The 18,406-nt window shown below is 35.0% G+C and overlaps 1 protein-coding gene across 2 annotated transcripts in view; it reads right to left on the bottom strand.

The window, feature by feature from the left end:
• LOC141925227 (sodium channel protein type 2 subunit alpha-like) overlaps nt 1–18,406 on the bottom strand; it is a 77,894-nt gene extending 59,488 nt beyond the window's left edge. The window contains exons 1-3 of one of the 2 annotated variants that reach the window (XM_074828991.1): nt 18,211–18,406; nt 8,468–8,718; nt 3,221–3,537 (exon numbers count right to left, since the gene is read on the bottom strand). In XM_074828991.1, the coding sequence (XP_074685092.1) occupies nt 3,221–3,487 (267 nt within the window). In that variant the 5' untranslated portion in view covers nt 3,488–3,537; nt 8,468–8,718; nt 18,211–18,406. The remainder of the gene's footprint in view (nt 1–3,220; nt 3,538–8,467; nt 8,719–18,210) is intronic. The other variant, XM_074828992.1, reaches the window with a different exon arrangement.

The raw sequence follows: 18,406 nt of genomic DNA on the forward strand, positions 1-18,406 counted from the left end.
ATCAATAATAGCAACATGCAGCATTTTATCACCAAAATAATTTCAATTTTATTTCTAATGAAGTATTTTATTAAAGTCAGAGTTTCAAATTAATCAAATACATTCTACCTTGTAAGCATACACAAACAAAACCAAAACAGCAAAAGGGCAATTCTAAACACCAGTTTGATTTGAAAAAAATACTTGACAGAGTTATATACACATATATATGGCAACAAGGACAAACGCCTGTCACTAAACAATTAACCATAATTTAAAAATAGTTTTGCTTTGATTTTAGATTTTTAAATACTATCAATATCAATTATATGTATCTTCTGAAAACGTATCTGTGAAAAAATAAAAGGATTAATAAATTGCTGACATCATTCTGAGCAGTCTGAGACAAACATCCTATAACAAGAAATTTTTTCTTCATAAAAATGCTGTTTTCATTTTTAACAATATGCTCTTATTTTTCCTGTATGTGAGCACCAAATTTAGGTAGTTATTATCTTTTAAAATTTGACCTGATAAACCTACAGTTTGCATTCATTTCATTCTGTTCCTGTTGGTGGTCATCGCCTAAGTGTTTTCGTTTTTGTCCCAAGTGTATTTGTGTATGAGGTTTACTTGCATCTTTGGTGCTGTTTGAAATTTCTTCAGGACATGACTATTCTTCATTCCTTTTGCTCTTTGTCGATGGTAATGGCTCTGCTTTGTGTTACCATAATAGAGTCTTTGTTATGCTCTCAGCAGAGCTATATAGTATCACTGTTCTCCATGTTGCTTTCCATTCTCTGTAAAAACTTGGCTGTGATCAGAAAAATGCTGCCCTCTTCGTGGCCTTTACTACCTATCTGGTCTGCCATCTCGGGGAGAGAAAGCAAACTTCTCTACAGTGGGAAAGAAAACAGGTAAAGGAGTGTTGCTGGTGCCTGTTCATACAGTAACATCAAGCATAGCATTAAGGATGAGAGAGAATGGACTCACACTCATTGTCATTTCTCTCTGCCCTATAATCCTTCATCCAGCTAGAAATGCTGGGAAAATGTTGCCTGTCCCAAGGTCACTGCTGCAGCAGAGCCTGAAGACAGACTACAATTCACATATAATTTTCTCTGCATTGACAAGTTGATGATTAAGAATAGTTTCTGCTATAAACTGGAGGAGAGATGACTAATTCTAGTTGATCATTTGAGATGTCCATTTGTTTTCTGTTGAGCACATTAGCCTGGTGTGTAACATAAATACATATGTGACCTGTGACAAAAGATTCTGCAGTTTACCAGTTATTCTCATAGACTTAACTAGTCCATCAGTAGTCTAAGTTTTCACACTTTGTTTCCAAAAATCTACTTTTTCTGATCATTGGAGGTTAGAAAGTATACTTCAGTACTTCTCAGGTTTTCTGATACTTCATTTGTAGATTTGTTTAGAAAACTTTATTCCTGAATTTTTTTTGCAGCTAGTCAAGAAAAGGCCTCAGTGCACATAATTATCTTGTAAGTAAGAATCTGCATGGAACTGTTGAGATAACCAAAACCATATAAATGAAAATAACCCTTGGCAACACTCCTTCTCTGAGCTTTCTTTTCTTTAAATTTCCTTAATAATGTTAATATTTGTATTGTCTACAGCACTGTTTATTTAACTTTGGCAACTGTTAGGTTATGCAATTACATATGGATTCTGCTTTATTTTCCATTCCTATTACTAAAGCCATAATTTTAAAAACAGTTTTGCGAACCAAAGGCAACCACAAATTTAGCCACAAAATTAAGAGTACTAGTGGCATGAGTTTTTCCTAACAAAGTAAGTTTCTTTACAGTTTAAAATACTTTGTCTTATTTTTTTATAGTTGCTCAATGTCAAGTTTCTTATCTCAATGGCAACCTGGAATGCTTCAAGCTGTCATCAGAGCAACAGTGTCCATTTCCTTCTCTGTTTCTGAGAGACAGCAAAAAATAATTCCAAGCACTTGTCCGTAAAACACCTTTCACATTTTTAAATTTAGGGTTATTATCCACAGCTTCATCTTCCTTCACTCTCCTTACCTGCATCACTTTGCAGGTCTGTCAAGGAACTGAGAGAACATCTTGATGCTGCTAAAGGAGCATGCAGAAATAAGCAGATAGAGAGTACAGAGAAGAACCTGCTCTTACTGTTAGCTGTATCTTTTACAAATCTGTGCAGGACATAAGGCATTTTTAACTATTCTCAGGCTGGACTATCTCAGATCCTGGAAGAGTCTACAACTAATCCCAGCTATGGAGATATACTTGTTTGTTGCTTGTCTTTCTTTTAAGTCATAAAATGGTAGTCTGTTTCCAGATTGTACTGAAGATCCTGACTTTTAAAGAGGGTCAAGGGGCAAACTTTTTACTTCAATGGATCTGTTTGAACTAGCCTTTCTATCTCCAAGTCCCTGGCTTGTGAGTCATGTGAAAATGAGGACTTTGAATGACTGTGCAAATCGGAAGGGGAAGTACACCTCTTTTAGGTGTTTACATTCTTCATGGAGCACAACTAATCTATTAATGGTCCAGATGTGGCACTAATCTATTAATGGTCTAGTTGTGGCACATTACTTTGTAACTCTTCACACTGCTCTTTCTGTATAAAACTCTCAATTAGTATTCAGAACAAGAAACCTGTCTTTTTTCTATTCTTTCCTCAAAACCCAGCTCTTCTGTGGCGTTTGACACAGACTTCTAATTAACAGCTGTGCAGCAAAGATCTAACATAGCAGTCCCAAGCACCTCAAGCAACAGTTTTCATTGTGGTAGTTTTATATGACCCAAGGTTTACAGAGTCTCTATATGCTACATATATAGAGATAGATATATTTTATGCATACATATATAGATATATGTTTACATATGTTATATAGCTGTAACAGAAACAAAGAATACAGTTACAGTCCTTTATTTCAGTAACTTGGATTGATGCTACCTGGTTATCTACAACCACCCCTGCTGCAAAGCCATGCTTGGAACACCTCATTTGTCATATCCAGTGTTACTGTTACATTGAAATCAGGAAAATTCAGTCACATTCTCAAGTTCAGGCAAGTTCAAGGAAGAAGTCACAGTATAGCAGAGTATAAATCAGTTTTGTTAAATGAAAGGATGTTTCTGTATATTTAGTGGCTTGATGGCTTTAACCATTATATTTTGTGATTAAACTTTTCTAGTGTAGAAAATTGTATTCTATTTTGTGCAAAAGATTATTCACTCACTTTTTTGTTGATATAATATGGATCCAGGTCTTCCAAAGGTTCAGATACCATTCCTGCAGGTATGTCACCGTAAATAAATGGCAGTGTCTTTCCCGCCTCCAAGTCACTGTTTGGTTTTGGACCATTTTCATCATCATCATCTGTATGTTCTTGCTTGGGCTTTTTAGCTTTTTCTTCTGCAGAACGCTTTTCAATAGCTGCGAGAGACTCTCTAGTAAAATAGCGGAAGCTTTCAGGTCCTGGTGGTACCAGCAGTGCCTGTGCCATGTTTTCATCCTGCAAATTTAATTACTTTTAGCCTCTTGCATAAGAATGACCTATAAAAGAAAATTAGATAATTTAGGAAAACTAGATTGTACCAACAGAAAAAAACCCAACATTTGCTCAGAAACCCTTTCCAGGCCTGAAATAGAAGCAGCATATTTCAAGGCTGAATGAAAGTTAAAAGCAACTGCTCAGAATTTATTTAGATATTTTATAAATTATTCTTCAGCTTTTTCCTGCTGGTCTAGAAAAAGACACTGCTGCCCACAAACACTACTTTGCCTATGTCCTTAGCCTCTCCCAGTTAGAGCAAAATATTGATACAAATGCTTCAACAGTATATCTTTTTTTAACACCAATTATAAATGCACGTTCTATGAGATTCTCTTGGAAATTGTACACCTATAGTTAATACATTTTATCTTCCTGTATTTTTTCAAGTATCTGTAATCCAACTCTACGAACATAAATACTTTCATTAAACCAAAAAGTTTTTGTACAATAATGCTGTTTAAATGACAGCAACTGAATTATGGGAGGAACAAGCATAATTCTTTCTCACTTGACAGTTTACTGTGCTGAAGGTTCATGTTAGATACAAAAGCATGTTAGGTTGCACTTATTGACTGTGAGCTGTGAATCAAAACAACGGGCCTTTTAAATAAAAGGAAACAGGATGTACAATCAAGACTATGTGGGAAAAGAATTCTGCTCCTGATTTTTTGCAAGGAAAATATCATAATAGTACTTCAGACTAAAACTAGTTTGAAATTTAAGGCTCTGGTTCCCTATGAGCGTCTTTGGTGCCAGTCCTGGATGATGTGGTCCCTGCTGCTTTTTCCTGATCTCTGCACCTAACTCTTCTCTTTATGAAGCCCTGCAGTATATCAACTGAAAATAATGTCCTTGTCTTTCTGCAGCAGGACCAGTTGCTTAAACTGATGCACTCTACAGCACAGTGGAGAGGTTTGAATGGTTGGAGGGAGGGAATGGCAGAAGGAAGGCAGATCTGGTTAAGGAGCAGTGCCACCAAATAAGAAACAATAGCCTTTGCAAAAGTTTGTAGCGTAGCGTAGTAATAATTTTAATTGTGAAAACCAATTTTTAAGAGTGAGTTTCAGGGCCTAAAATGAGTTCTAATTGTGTTTTCTGTACATGAAGCCATGTAGTCTTTCCTATGTTACTTCATGAATGTGCAACATCTGTATTCTGGAGTTGCCATATCTAGATTTGAGACATACGATTGTATTCATTTGCATTCATTCAATAGTCTTTCTCCTGAAGCTTCTTTCCTGTCTGGAGCAGTTTGTAGAAATCATGCACGCACACACACACAAAGCGCTACAGTAATGAACTTATAAAATAATGGATTCCCCAAATAACCCCCCTCAAAAATCAAATCCTGTATGAAGGTAGAGGGGGATGTTAAAAAGTGCTTGAAGAATCTACAATAGAAAACTGGAGGAAATAAATGAACCTGCATATTCCTAAATCTGAATTACTAATCTAATTACATGGTGGATCAACCTGCTTCTGTGCTAACTCAAGTCTTTATCTCTGGAGTGTGTTCACAGCACAGCATCAGTGTGTACCATCAGCACTGAGATCACTGAAATAATTTAGTTGGTAAGATTACAGCACCAAGGACCTAATTAACACAAGACCAGAACTGAGGTATCTGACCATAAATTCATAACTAAAATATACTGTAATGTAGACATGGAGGAAGCTTTTCTCAAGGAATACCCTGGATAACCATGAGTTAATGTAGAATCACAGAGACCCTGGAGGGGCTGGAGGCACCAATGCAGTATAAATTTAAAAAAAACCCTGTTAAGCCAGCCAGAGTCTCCAGCAGGCAACCTTATCACATGTTGCTATACTGAAACTTCTGCTACTAATTTTTAGTTTGTACAAGATGGAAATCTTTGCCAATACCTTCTTTTTATTAATGTAACTCCCAATTATAAGAACCCTAAACTCAAAGTTGTCCTTTATTTGAGAAACAAAAGCATACGCATTCTCTGTATACAGTCCACACTTCTTTGATTATTGCTTTTGCCTACCCAGGATTAATAAACTAAGAAGATGTTTGAGGTTTCCCTTTGGTCTTTCTGAATAATTGATTCCTTTATTCCACATTTTACAGGTCTGTGATTCAAATTGTTGACCTAGGTGCCTTTCGTATGAAACTAGTCTTAAAAGGTGCACCTGCCTAGAGTCTTCAGTGGGTCTGTCTTCTCTTTATAATTCAGTGCATTTGGTGGGGGTGCTTTTCATCCGTTAACAGTTACGGTTATGAATACTATAACAAAATATATTGTCCTCACTAGAAATATATGTATTTGTATTGCCAGAAGTCTACAAAAGGGCCAATGAATGACTGGGAACATTAATATTAGCCGACTTGAGGTTTCACTGTATTTCTCAGATAGCCATAAAACATGCTTTAGAAAAGTTTCCTTGACAAGTTGGAAACATTACTTGAGTCCTGCCTCTACTACTGTCTAGTGCAGTTATATATTTCCTGGCTGCTGCTATTACACAAGAAGGTTTCTCCTGTACTAAATATGCCCTAGGTGTTTTCATTCAGATTACAGAGTGTAACAGAACAACACACAAATGTGTATTTGATTACTGTTGCTATACATGCAGTAGTTTAATAGAACAATGAAACAAAAGTAATTCTGTTCCCTGCACTTAGTCCTGAAGAAGCTCTTAGCAACTCAAACTACCACTGTCCTGAGGGGGAAAGGAGTACAGAGGGAGTATATGCAGAAAAAGTCTAAGGAAATGGGTCATCTTAACTCCCCCTCTTAGTATTTTGGAAGTTGTTTTGCAAAATTCAGATATTAGTTTTCTGGAAGTGAAGATAAGTTATGTTTAAGTTACTATGCTCTGATCAAATTCCAAATTTGGTAATGCTGCATTCAATTTATCCTAAAAACAAAAGGATGGATAAATACTAGTTTGTTGTGAAAATGATCTAAAATTAAATATTTTTATTGAAATTTCTCATGGCGTTTGTGCACGGAGGCTAATTTCACAAGGAAAAACCTATCCCCTTATCTGCTGAAGTGCTTTGAAGTATTTTATTACAGTTATAGATTATTATCTTTTCATAACTGACATTTATCTTGTTTTTCCTGGCATCTTTACACTATTTTTTACTGCTTTAAAAATATTTGAATAAGAAACAGATCTCCAAAAAGAAAAAAAGAGCCCCAAAATGTCACTGCTGTAATTCAAAGTGGGAAACGCAATGAAATGCAGTTAATTGAGGTATCTAAAGAGATATCCGGTCAAAACCATCCATGGGTCCTAATCCAAGGAATCTATGAATGTTGGTTCCACAGAAGTAGGTATTTTCAAGGAAAGGAGTGACTTCCTCAAAGCTGAAAACAGCCTCCAGCATTTAGCACCTGCTCAGAACCTGCCTCTTCTTTTAAACTGTAATCTACTAATTTAAACTATGATAATTTGTGTTTACAGGTTTTAACTGACTAGTATGTAGGATTTGTTTTCCTTTTTTCCATTCCATCCAATATTTATCTTTTCCTTAGACTATAATTTATCTGTAGCAATGACTATAATTTTTTTCTGGATTTGTACAGTCAGTTTCAGTAGCCTATAGCATTACTGTTACATAACTATTCAAAAAAAAAAAAAAAAGAAATGACCACCAGGTATTCATTAATAAAATTAATAAATCACAGAAGGCAAAAATACTTGCTTGTTATGAGAATATAATATCAACTAATAAGTGTATGTTACAGAAATAATATTTCCTTAATAAAACCTTACTTTAAAAGGATTTAGAATGGGATAGCGATAAGTGGCTATAAGTTGGTACTTCACATTGTCTGAAACCTGACTGAAGAACAGTGAATACAGGAAATACTAATGAATTAATACTAATGTGGTGTTTCGGGGGTTACATGCAATTTTATTTAATGTCCTCAGTAATGACTTGCAGCTAGGCGTGAAAGCACGTTAACTGAATCTTAAGAACCCCAACCTCAAGAAAAGAAAGTACTGTAAGAATTTGGAAATCTGTGTAGAATATAATACATGAGGTTCAGTCAGACTAGTGAAAGACTAAGCAGATGGGAAAACACTCAAAACAGATTAGATTAGACACTGGAAAGCAATCTCAGACCTGTGTGAAAGATCCAGAAGCTGCTTCTTGGGAGGGTATCTTTGCAGACTGCTCGCTCTCTCACCAAGACATTGTTATGGATAGTCTTTCCCCCCACTTATTTGCCTGTTTGTGCCCACTGGCATTCCACATTCATCTCTTTTCTTCCCTCTCTAACTCACAGTGACATTTGCTTTTGAATTAATTTGTTCCTATTTCTTGTCTCCTCCTGCCTAGGAGTGGAAATAGCCGATAAAGATTCTTACATCAAGGCCAACATATGCTGTACCTAGTAAATTGGAGTAATCAAGAATATGTAAAGAATGTTATGTAAAGAATGAACCTGGATTCCTCAGATACATACCTGCAAGTTGTAGAACCCCCAAAATAAATCGTTTGACCCATTTATTTATAAAAATTGACCAAAACTTCTAGGAATTCCTCAAATGCAAGCCTGCCTTATATTTTCTTTGACACCATCAGTTGCCTCTGAGAATGTGTAAAGAGTTCAAGTCTGAATACTTGAAGTATTGGAGAAACCTGAAGAAGGTCAAATGAAAACCATATGCAATTTAAGAGGAACACTCTCTTTCTTAGCCCACTAACCTAGTTGAAATGCAGTAGTTAATTAATACTTTGCAAATACCTTCCAGTGTTAAAGATCCTTACATTCTAATGGAAAATAGCTACAATATGTGTAACACAAATTTCTACAGCTAGATCTCATTAAAGATGTTAGTTTAATTTGCCCACTGATATTTTAGTGAAGATATATAGTGCTATATCAAATGGCCATCTTACGAAATGAAACTCTATTTCTGGCTGAGAAGAAAAGACAGTCTTACCTTTATTTTTCTAAGAAATGCCAAATCTCAGAAATCAGCCACTGGATCTTTTGCTATCATTAAAACAAAACAGGCTGCATTTCTAGCAGAAAATTGAATTGGTAAGAAAAGTTTCTCCTTGGGAGCTGAAGCTTCTTCAAGACTGAAGTTTCTTCAAGACTCTCTCATTCTTTGTTCCTGTGTCCAAAGCTTCTCAAAATTAATTGCAATAGACAAAGACAAGTCTACATATTCATATAGATTTTTCCAACCTAAGAGCAAAGAGATGTAGGAAAAGCAAGATGGAACATGGGTTAGTCCACAAAACCTAACACAGACCAAAAGTACATTTAAGAATATTCTTTAAGTGATACGAGTTTCAAAAGTTCCATTTATTCTTTTACCTGCATGTTTCAACTAAAAGGGAAAAATGGGTCTTGTTGAGATTACTGCATGACTAGAGAAGTCTTTAGTAGACACGGGATAACTGTGCTCAGGCTAACAGGAGTGTTCTCATTTGTCACTTAGGGAACTGCACAGTGTATCATTACTCCCCCCAGGATTTACTGTCTCTAACCAGGAATAGAAGTTAATTCAGTCTATATTTGCATGAAAATATGGATACTTCTTCGTGTTATTTATCTTAGAGAATCTCTGTTTTACTTTGTGTGGCAAAATTTTTCTTCCATCTCCAGCAATGTAATAGCAAAAAAAGCAATTTCTTCTCCAGGTTCTTCAATTTAAAGATTGCATCATTACAAGAGCTGACCAAAGGTTGGTTATGGCTTCCTCGGTCTTTAAAGCTTTAATAATCTGAGTAGCTAGTTCATTAAATTTAAATAGTCGACTTACAGCTTGCAAACTTTACTCTTCAGCCATTGAGATTGAGGTGAGCTGTCTTTGAGACATTTATTCTCATTTGAACTATATCTATTTCTGGCTCTTTTTGTACTTTTTAAACGTTGTTGTTACTTTGTTTTTATCCCTAGAGAAGAAAAGAAAAAGAAGACATCCCTCTCTTTTAAGTCTCTGCTGCTGCCAAAGCAGCCCTTAATAATACTTTTCTCCAAATACAGAGAGAATGAGCAGCCACTGTAGAAACTCTGTAGATAAAATAAAGAAAAACTGTGTAGACACACATTGGGTCAAAGAGGACACAGAAGGTGGGAAAACAGAAGTGAAAGCTTTCTACTAGACCACTGCTTGTTTTGTTTTTAAAGATAGATCTCCAAGTACTCCTACAGAAAATATATTTCAAAAACTAACCTAGAATTTACCTAGTACTAGTTACTATTAATCTAGAATTATCTTTTCCCAAAGATACGATAAGTGGTACCACAATTACAGCTTCTATTTATTTAATGATGTAACATAAAGTCATTCTGACCATTGCCAACAGCAGATTCTTTCAATGTCCCAGTCATTTTGAGTAAGGCACTGATTCAGCACATCTTACTGTGGTGAGTCACTACTGGAGAGGCTCCACTGAAGACATCTGAAAGCTGTGTCTCCAGCACTAACCTCAGGGGATCATGACTCTCATACTGCCACCAATGATACTTATTCACCAATGCATATTTTCCACTGAATGCAGCTTTCCCTGGGGGTATGTAGGGGATTTCCCCATCCCTTTGCCTACTGGGTGCATCTGGATTCTGGCTCTGAAGTAGCATTGTGGCTGAAATCTGATCTCACAGTCAGATACAGTGCAAATTAGCAAAATGTGTAAGTGCTGTTGCTTGCAAGTTTTAAAATAATATGAAAGGGATACTATAGCTTCCTAATAAAAGAGTAATCACTAATACTAAGCATTTATATGACATTTATTTTCAAAAGAGGGGGTGTAACTTCTATGCGGTTAAAATATTTGCCAGTTTGCAAAATGTTGAGGAATTCATCTTTAATGTGAAAATTATTAATAACACTAGCAGTGCAGGTAATTTCATTAAACCAATAATTCAATAAATGTATTTTGAATTAGAGCACAAGGCAGAGAACCTTTTTTCACATTTTTCACATATCACCTAGTCTCCACGTCCCTATTTATTGCATCCTATGTATGTTTGTACTGGCTGTATCTCCAATGGATTAAGAGATGCAGCTTTGTATCTACTAATGCTATACATCATGATAGTGTAGTAGTATCGATGGTAGTCACAGCAAAAATTGAAGGAAGGAGGTTGGCAGAATTGTGAGCCCTTTGTTCTGAATTTATAATAGGCCTAGGCTGTGTCAGAGTAATTTCATTACAGAATTTAAATTCATCTCCTATACTTTTAACATTTTTTTCTGTATAATGCAGATATTTCCAATACATTAAAAAAAAACCCTTTGTGTTTTTTTTAATCTCTTTGGTTCACACCCCAAGACTAGAAATTTTCATAGGCAGGTCCAGATTATACAGATTTCAGATTTACTGTAGCTGAAGGTAATGATAGAGATTTATTTTGGTTGATATCATGTTGACCAAAATAATTTTTATTTGGGGTAGATTACCCTGATTCAGCTTCCAAGAGTGAATCATAAGTAAAATCTCAGGCCTAGTCAGAGGTGATTCCTGATGGACAGACTATATATATTATTTTCTGTGAGACTCTTTCCTGAACCCTTATGCCTATATGGCATCAGCATTTATTTTTAAGACTGGTTAGAATATACTTCAAATTCTGCTTAAATGTATTGCTTAAAAAAAAGTTTCAAACTATATCCTCATGCACTTGAGCTCCCTTTGAATATAATCATGAGCTGGAAAAGGTAGTTGCATGTTACTTTCACATTGACTCACGGCAAAATGTGTGATCCCATCTGAAATGTAATTTACAAAAGAAATGTCATTATTCAAAATTAGATACTCTTATAAAGACTGTTATAGGACAATATGCCAGTGATGGCTTCAACTAAGGGAATTCTCATGTTAGAGACAAATGCCAGAGAATGAACAGAAATCATGGGAAACCATACGGACATTTGAAGTGTTACGTGATTATAAAAATGTTAACCTGATTTTAGATTAACAAGAAACAAAAATCCACAGAATTAATTGTCCAGATTCAGAATTATTTGTTGTGTGTTCCCCATAACCTAGATTCAACTAATTTCTAATATTTTTTGTACTCAAATTAAAATTTAAATGTGCTCACAAGTGAAACACTGGAACATACACCAGTATCCACTGTGAAGGTGTTGAAGTCACAATAAAACATCAGTTAACAATATCTAAATACATTGCAGTATCGATATTTCTTTGTAAAAAAGTAGAAAGCTCTGTTTTTAAAGTAATACCCTTTTCTAAATTTTTCTAGGGAAACTTATGAAAATGCATATGCAACAGAAAATAATTGCTTATGAACCTAAAAAAAATAACAAACTAAATTCAGAAAATTAACTGAATCATTAAGAACCATGCAGCTGGAACACTGACTTTCCTAGTCCTAGTAAGCCCCAGAAACTAATCAACACAAAATATGAAAGAATAAACTTTGTATAGCACAAGATTAATGGGTTGTATTTAGACTTTGACAGTTGTCTAGGAAACTGAAATTGAAAAAATTGGAACTTCTGACTGAGAGGCTTACACACATTTCTCGGCTGAATGTGATCGTCACTACACAAGGAAGAAAATGCACAGAAAGCCAACATGAAAATAGAGTGCTTTATACCTCTGGTTTAACACAGCATATGGAAAATGTACAGGGATTTCTTCAAGGCATTCACTCAGGCATCATGGAAGACTTAACCAAGTCCTGAGTTTGGAATGTTTTCCGAATGGATTATGGAAGTATGACTTTGATCTAGTCACTACCTGTATGTAATAAATCCAAAGGAGCAAGGCCTATGAGTTACAAGTTCTACTATCTCTTTAAAAGATGTCTCTTGTAATGTTGAAATTTAAATATATTAACAAAATATTTTACTAATTAGAGGCTTTAAGTAATACACACTACAGAAGGATAGCTAGTGTTATAGCAGCTACTAGAATTCTAATATTCTTCCTATTATAACACAAACTAAAGCAAATTGATATGTAGGAAATGCATGGCAAGTAACTTAAACTGGTGTTACTAAAAACCTTTCAGGAAGACTCCTTTAATAATCAGTTACAGCTTCACTCAGTAGGAAGAAATTCCTTCCTAACACAGGTTGAATTTTTTTTATATTGCTTCTGGGCAGAACTTCTGTCTCAGGTCAGACTTCTTCATATGAAAATTTTGGTCTTAAATATTAGTGACAGGCTTTTCTTCAGACATTTCATCTCAATGAATGCAAATATTAGGATTTCCCTCTTCCAGTTCAATCTGACCTTGGGCTCTTGGGCCCTTTTGAGATTAACTACTTATTTCTGTCATCAAGTTTATTCCACTCAGACCTAAAATAACATTACAAATAGATTGCCTTTCTTACTGTAAACCCTAGCGCTTTTGTTTTCATCTGTCATACACAAGTTTTACAGATGATTGGGCTTTAAATTAAAATTAACAGAACTTTCTAAAAAGATTCAAAGCTGTTTGTGATGAGTGGAATTTGCTCTGCTCCTTGATAGGGTGCAAGAGTGCAAGTTAGGTCTATGTCTTCACTCATTTAAAAGTGTGCGCGCTCTCTGTAACAAAAGTTATCACAGGAAACTTGAATTTTTGGACAGTTTAGATTTAGAGAATTCTTTCCCTCTAAAAGAGTGCTTTTCAATGGAAAACACTCAAATATCTGTTCAAATAAGAACAATTTATCTGTGGTGAAAAATGTCTTGCTTTGACTGTCACTGTGGAGTTAGGTTAACTTTTCTAAAATGTATAGGGCTTCTTCATTCCTATCACTTAGCATCCTAATTTTGTAGTCTACCAGCTTGATCCTTATTACTTAAACACTGCACAACTGCATATACATTCAAAAGTAAATGCTCTTAGCAGTAGTAAGTGTAGAGAAATTTCAGTGCTCAAGGAAATCAAGTTGGTGTCATGTTAACTACATCTGAGAAGAAAAAATCCTGGTTTTATGTAGGGCAGAGGTGAATTCACCTTCAGGTTTCCAAGATCAGCACACATATATTTCAAATATGAATAAAAAGGGATAAAAATATTATTGTATCAAAATCTTGGAAACGCTACACAGTTGTACTCTGTGACTAGCTTTTGAGAAGGCAGTTAAGAGTTGTTTGTTAAGAAAGTGCCTTCATTTTAACATCTGAAAACTTCTTATTTGGACATACTTAAAATTAGACCAAGAACTTTGATCTTCTGAGAGTATATTTTTAACCAACATAAATTTGGAATTCCTCAGTGTGTCCAAATATTAAAAGATAGTACAATAGCAGATAACAAAGACTCTTCAGGGTATTTGAACCAATGCAGGCAAGAATTTGGGACACGTCAGCCCAAATTCAGGCTACATGGTCTCAGAAAATTTCTACTCCTTTCCCAGGACTACGAGACAGTAAAGGGACATGATTTTTGAGAAATTATGTCAGTTTTTTTCTCAATGAATACAGTAGCCAGGCCACATACTGCTATGTTGCCCTATATAAAAGGAACTATCTTTCCTGTGAGCAATTAATTTCCTCTTATTCCTTGTTCATTTTAATTCATCTGCATTTCTGTAGTGATTTTGAACACAAACTTGTAACTTCTTAGAAACCTATATATCATCATACATAATAGTATTTTATGTTTAAGCAGAGCATGCAACAGTTTGTGCTAGCCCCAAATTTCACACACAACACAAAGGAAATTTCTCACTTCACATGGTTCTTAAAATAAATTATGCTAAAGGACCAGAAACACTGCTCCCCTCTTGTATCAAAAAAGAGGGCCTAATATTAAATAAGCAATGTCTAATTTAAGCATAAATCATCTATAAATGGAAATTGCCTGCTATGTATTGCTATCCCAAGATCTTCCTGTTAAGTGTTTATACTGGGGTATAGTAAAGGGGATCACAGAGCCAATAGTGCTGATGCTCTTCTCAGCTATTTTCCATACTAGAATCTGAGATATTCTTTCAGTTTTACTAGTGTCCCTCATACTTTCATTCAGGAAATCCTGCAAAGAAATATGAGGATGTGCCTGATGCAGTGCAGGTATAGGGAGTCAGCTGTATGTGTTGTTCAGCTGATCTATACATATATAGTAACTTTAACACATGTGAATCATCAGCTTTGCTGAGCAGGTAGCTCAACAGTACAGCATGTATGCAATTGATATCTCTGGGATGTGCCAGACTCACTGCATATGGACTACAATAAAGTCAATATATACATATTCAAACATGATCATTTGATAAAGATATATGACATCCAGCAAGTTGATGGATCAAGTCAGGAATCCAGAGAAGTTACAAATACAATTCCAGGTTGAAAAAGGGACCTGCACACATGGTAGCTCTATGATTACACTTGCCTAAGTAAACCTACTCAGTAAGAAGACATCAATAACAATAAAGAATTAATAACTAGACAAATAATTTGAGCATAAATAACCTTTTCCTTAAGGTTTTTACAGGTGAAAGAGCCTCATAAAAGCTTAAGAACTTGAATTAAATTTTAACTTTTTAGTTTCATTTTTTTACTGTAAAACACATTCCGTGATCTGCCTTAGTTGGCAGAGTAAGTGAATAGTAATTTTTTGTAGGAAGACCTTACCAAGACTGGTGACCACTTCAAAGTTTAGCAACAATTTGAAATTATAGTTTTGGGGTGGGTTGGCTAGTGCGTTTGGTTTGTTGGGTTTTGTTTTTTTTTGTAATGGATAGAAATAATTTTGGGATGGATAATGAACAAATGAGTGACCAGATAAATTCTAGGTCACAGAAGTAACTTGCTTACTCCTGTTTACGATTACAGTGGTAGTATGCAAACATTATGGTTACTCAAGAGCATATGGTGCTCCTACTCTGTATTTATATTTTGAAATAATACAGTCCCTGCCTGAGCTACTCTCATCTCTAGTCCCTCTGCTTTACCTCATCATAAGACAAGGAAAATTGAGCAATAACACTATCACAGTAATATACTAGGGATTCCAGTTCATAAAGAAAATTTTGATGAAAGCAGATGAACTGGTTGTAATATACCCCAGCTCCAATGTCAAGGTCCTATGGGAGTGCAGTCAATACTGAACTTTGAGAGAGATGCCATTGGCAACGTGCTTCAGAGCTTTTAATCAGGAGTAGTAGCTGTAATGAGTAACAGCAGCTTTTCAGTGAAGAGGCTGCAGTTTCCTATAAATGGATTTTATGGTGGTTGACACTTGATTTGATGGACTCACCAAAGCCACAGCTCAGAGTGTGTACATTTGTGCTGTAAGTGGTCTGAACTAGCAAGCATCAATTTTATTATGATATTTTAAAACTTTTATTTCTTCAAATGAGGATGAAAAAATAATATTCCCTGCAAATGGCAACAGTATATATTACTGATTAACAGATATAAGGTAAAAAAATATAGAAGAGTTACACTGAGTGGCAAATAATTAATTAGACTTTTGAAAGTTAAGTTTCTAACTTCTAACTAGAATGTCTGATAAAGAACAGAGTAAATGTAACTTCCTGAACCTTACTTTCAATAGTCATTTTCAGAGTTCAACAAATAAATAGATGATCTTAACAAATCAAGTACCAATATCAGAAGCTTGCATTTATTTTCCCTTAGGTTTAAATCAAGCAGAGTTCAAGCATTTTTTCATTTGTCACCTTATGGCAAGAACAGCATATGGGTAAAAAGGGCCAGGATTTGCACGTTAGAGAACAAGGTCACAACTTTTTTGCCTTGTACAAAGAACTCTCTTAGTATCTGCTGTTATTTGATCCATCAAAAGTTGTGGACTCCAGCAATGTAATTAATCCACATAACAAATTATATAGGGCTGAGAACGTGAGCAGCAGAAGAAAATGGATACCATCAGTCAGAAAGTTCCACCTTACATCCCACCATCCTTTTCTCTTCTAAAATCCTTAGTCTTCTGAGGGCAAATAAATTTATCTCCATGCCTAATCTTCATAAGGTAAAAGTTAACTCACCTAATGCTATCTGATGAAGAAAAGGAGGTGAAAACACAAAATATGTAATCAGCATATTGATTAAAACCCCCATACTTTCTACACTTTCTCCTTTCCCTTGATCCCTCCATACTTCAGGTTACCTGCTAATAAAGGGAAACAACACTCTGACAGAATCTGAGAGGCACAGGGGAATTGTTTTATATTCTCTAATGAGAATGTGAAAGTCTCCACCTCTGCTAGCATCTAGTGTTATCTATACAGAACTTTACAATACTGAATTTAGTTGCACAGCTAAGAAAATCAGTATGGGCTCTTAATTTCTGCTCATTAGAGGGAAAAATTATAAGCTAACAACACAAGCATAATTTCTATAAATATCAAGGCCTAATAAGCAACATATCTGTTATCTGTTTAGGTGCTACAAAGCTTCAAATTACTGCAGCAGCTCACATTCTAGGCTTTAAAAATCTTTCCTCCCAAAATGGAGATGTGCAAGAGAGCAAAAATTAAATATTAAACTGTTTGTTAAAGTTAAAAAGTCTTCTTCTGAAACTGTTTGCTTGACAAATCAATTATGAAAGCACAAACATGATACGTTTTTAAAACAAGTATCATCATTATTATTAATTATATATTTTGAAGTTACGCAAGGACACCACAGGCACATTTGATTTAGCACCATAAAAAATACATATTAAAAACTTCATTCTTTCATATCGCTACTTCAGGTACAGGCCTCACTTGGTACTCTGAGTACCACCTGAAACCCAGTCCTGCTTGCTTTTTCTTACATGGATTGAGATGGTGATTTGTAAGCAGTGGGATCCTTATTTTGTTGTACGTGTTTTCGGCATTTTGTTATTTCTACTGTTTTCTCTTGGAAATAATTTCCAAATTAATACTATGATAACATATATAGCTTTAATGTGAATGGTGTCTGTAGAACCACTACTGAAAAAAGAATTCATATATCAAAGTGATCTTCAATAGATGGTTTCGTTTTACCTTTAATAACTGATGGCTTTAATTATTACTGATAACAATGAATGAGACAATAGATAAATGAACAATAACATAAATAAATGTAATAATTCTTGTGCTGATTTCTTCAAACAGTCCTATTAAGAAGGATATATTAAGCTAGACAGTAATGTTACAGACAAAATGTGAACTGTATCGTCAGTGTGGACCTCTGGTTAATTAACAGCTGGTGAGCCCATTCTCTCATACACACAGACACACAACCATGCAAAAATTGGCACAGAAAGAAAATATTTCATTATATATATTTTACAAAATCTAATAAGGGAATTTCTTTAAATACCATATATATATTGAAAATAGCAGTAACAAACCACACAGATTTTATTCCTGGATCATCAGAATCTGAGATGCTCAGAATCTTATGAGACCTGCTGTTCCTGAGCCTGAATATAACCAGATTTTTCTTCTTAGGAAACAAGGTCACTTCTATAAAACACTAGGAATTAATTTAGTATAGCTTGATTATAAAATGATCTGATTTTGCAAGTAAGACTACTGCATCACAACATCACATTAAGAGTAAGAGGCCAGATACCAGATTTAACGAGGTTAAAATGAAAAAAATCACACCATCATCACAATCAGTCAGTACAAAATGGCTTTGAATTCCCCATTTCATCTTTGGCTCTACCTTAACAGCAAACCAGAGAGTAAAATCCGATTCCGCAATGTGGAAAAGATCATATTACTAAGATTTATTATGGGTACAATTAAATGTTTTGCCAGCTTACCTGATTGAAAGAGAATGACAAATCACTGCAAAGCCCAGCATCCAAAAATAACATGATAATATAAGTCTCCTCCTGAAATAGTCCAGATTTCCATCCACAAGGCTTTACTAATTAATTATAATTTCCGTATTCTCAGTGGAAAAGAAAACACAGAGACCTTTCCAGAATCCTCTCTGATTCTGCCTCCGCTTCCTGT

This window comes from Strix aluco, chromosome 6 (assembly GCF_031877795.1).
Source record: "Strix aluco isolate bStrAlu1 chromosome 6, bStrAlu1.hap1, whole genome shotgun sequence".
Lineage (NCBI taxonomy): Eukaryota > Metazoa > Chordata > Aves > Strigiformes > Strigidae > Strix > Strix aluco.